Raw genomic sequence first — 753 nt, 5'->3', positions numbered from 1 at the left:
TTATTTAATAAAGTTTATTGACGGTAATAAAAATTTGTATTTTGTTTTATTCCAAAAACAGACAGAACTTTCCGGTAGACCTAATATATATATATATATATATATATTATATATAATATATAATATACATAATTGTATGTTATATATTTAAAAAAATAACAAAAACCGCTTTTTATACTTTTTATTACTATCTCCAATAATAATATAAAATAATAATAATTCACTTGTAACACATAATTTTGATGGAAATGTTCTTAAAATTTTATTTACTTCCACAAATCGATAATATCGATGCCCCATGTTTAAAAACTTCTTTCTTTTTAGTAAATGTCACAGTATTTCTCTAATCATGATTGCGCTTTTGTTGCAGGCCTGGCCCGTATGAATTGCAAGACCCGTTGTGGGTCAAAATGAGTGCGATTACTGGTGGCATTACCAAGAAAAGAAAGAAATCAGATGCGAAGCCTCAGTCGCAGTCGCAGCAGTGAGTACCATAATCTCCTGTCCTTTATATCTCTTCGAAGTACGATGAGCCCAGATCCGCAATTTAGGCGCTATAGTAAATGATAAATACCTGCCTTTTACACTGCATAAAATGCATTTGTCGGAGAAAAAGATGATCCTGAGTTATTATCATTTAATTCAATTCATCGAAAAAATATTACGGTATCACAAAAAAATATAAAGTTTTTGTATAAAGATAAAAAAGATGAACAACATTAAAAGCTTTTTATTTTTTTTTATTTTTACATT

General features: G+C 28.2%; 1 protein-coding gene across 1 annotated transcript in view; it reads left to right on the top strand.

The window, feature by feature from the left end:
• Window positions 1-753, top strand: part of LOC115241833 (nuclear receptor coactivator 2-like) — a 143490-nt gene that overhangs the window by 102417 nt on the left and 40320 nt on the right. The window contains exon 2 of the mRNA XM_029817772.1: window positions 371-484. Within this exon, the coding sequence (XP_029673632.1) occupies window positions 371-484 (114 nt within the window). The remainder of the gene's footprint in view (window positions 1-370; window positions 485-753) is intronic.

This window comes from Formica exsecta, unplaced genomic scaffold (genome assembly GCF_003651465.1).
Source record: "Formica exsecta isolate Colony F162 unplaced genomic scaffold, ASM365146v1 scaffold512, whole genome shotgun sequence".
In the NCBI taxonomy this organism is placed as follows: domain Eukaryota; kingdom Metazoa; phylum Arthropoda; class Insecta; order Hymenoptera; family Formicidae; genus Formica; species Formica exsecta.
This window is presented reverse-complemented; position numbering and strand designations above follow the sequence as displayed.